The sequence below is a fragment of the Halichoerus grypus genome, chromosome 1 (genome assembly GCF_964656455.1).
Source record: "Halichoerus grypus chromosome 1, mHalGry1.hap1.1, whole genome shotgun sequence".
Classification (NCBI taxonomy): domain Eukaryota; kingdom Metazoa; phylum Chordata; class Mammalia; order Carnivora; family Phocidae; genus Halichoerus; species Halichoerus grypus.
In genome coordinates, this window is record NC_135712.1 from 209,732,114 (window position 1) to 209,733,545 (window position 1,432).

Here is a 1,432-nt window from a genome sequence, read left to right on the forward strand (position 1 = left end):
GAATTGGTACTTAAAGTGGCCGCAGCACTAGAAATCCAAGCTGAGATGCAGTAATAGGAAAGTAAAAGGAGGGGATGTGGAGAGTAGTAACTGAGGATAACAGAGCAGTCAACATAAGAAGTTAAAGTACATAAGAAAAAGTACTTGCAAGGCAATTCTGAGCAAAGTCACTTATGAAGGACTGGTGAGAAGCAAAACTCAATGTGATTAAGAGGCAGGATTTCTTCAGCCAATTGCTGCTATTCCTGTCAGTTCAAAAACCCAGGACTAGCATTCTTATCACTGAACATAGAGTGTTCTCCCCAAAACGTTTTGTAGAGCCCTCTTGATGTCCCTGTTCCGTAGGCTGTAGATGAAGGGGTTCAGCATTGGGGTGACCATGGTGTACATCACCGAGGTGATCATGCCCCCCCAGGAAGATGCTTCAGAACTGAGATACACACCAAGCCCTGTCCCATAGAATAAAGAAACCACAGACAGGTGAGATGCACAGGTAGAAAATGCCTTATACTTCCCATTAGCTGATGGGATTCTCAGGATTGAGGAGGCAATTCGGGCATAGGAGAAAAGGATCCCGGAGAAGGGAACAATGCCAAGAAGGCTAGTTACCATATATAGCAGGATATGATTGACCAATGTGTCTGAGCAGGCAAGTGTGAGGGCCTTGGCAAGTTCACAGTAAAAGTGTGGAATTACCCGGTTGGTGCAGAAGGACAGCCGTAATATCAACAGACTTTGGATCAGGGAGTATGACAAGCTGATGAACCAGGACATGAGAACCAGGAGGCCACAGAGCTGTGGGTTCATGATGACTGGGTAGCGCAAGGGGTGACAGATGGCCACAAACCGGTCATAGGCCATCACAGTGAGGAGAAAAGTGTCCATACCTCCAAAAACCATAAAAAAATACATCTGGGTGATGCACCCTGCATAGGTGATGGATTTGCTCTGTGTTTGGATGTTCACCAGCATCTTAGGGACTGTGGTGGAGATGAAACTGATGTCAGCAAAGGACAAGTTGGAGAGGAAGAAGTACATGGGGCTGTGGAGGTGGGAGTCAGAGCTGATAGCCAGGATGATGAGCAGGTTCCCGAGCACAGTGACCAGGTACATGGACAGGAACAGACCAAAGAGAAGGGGCTGATACACTGAGTCTTGGGAAAATCCCAGGAGTAAAAATTCTGAAACACTTGTTTGATTTCTTGGTTCCATGTTGCCAACCCATCAGCTAGATGATTGAAGCAGGGAATGAACATGAAATAGGCACTGGATAGATTCTAGAGTCTCTCTGTTATTTTTATTTCCTGAAGTGAAGCACTGGGCATAAAAGCCTTAACATTACAAAATTTAGGAATCCTACATTCTGTTATTCATTACATGCAACATTTAATAATGTTGATCAACCCCTGTCCATCGGCCTCTGGGACACTCA

At 45.4% G+C, this 1,432-nt stretch overlaps 1 protein-coding gene across 1 annotated transcript; it reads right to left on the reverse strand.

The window, feature by feature from the left end:
* Positions 1-279: 279 nt before the first annotated feature.
* LOC118537634 (olfactory receptor 7D4-like) lies at positions 280-1,212 on the reverse strand. The gene has a single exon (XM_036095271.2). The coding sequence runs from the start codon at positions 1,210-1,212 to the stop codon at positions 280-282; it is 933 nt and encodes a 310-aa protein (XP_035951164.2).
* Positions 1,213-1,432: the final 220 nt, after the last annotated feature.

What these genes read in the sequence shown, in the direction of transcription:
- LOC118537634 (XM_036095271.2), bottom strand. Translation starts at nt 1,212, where the DNA reads ATGGAACCAAGAAATCAAACAAGTGTTTCAGAATTTTTACTCCTGGGA.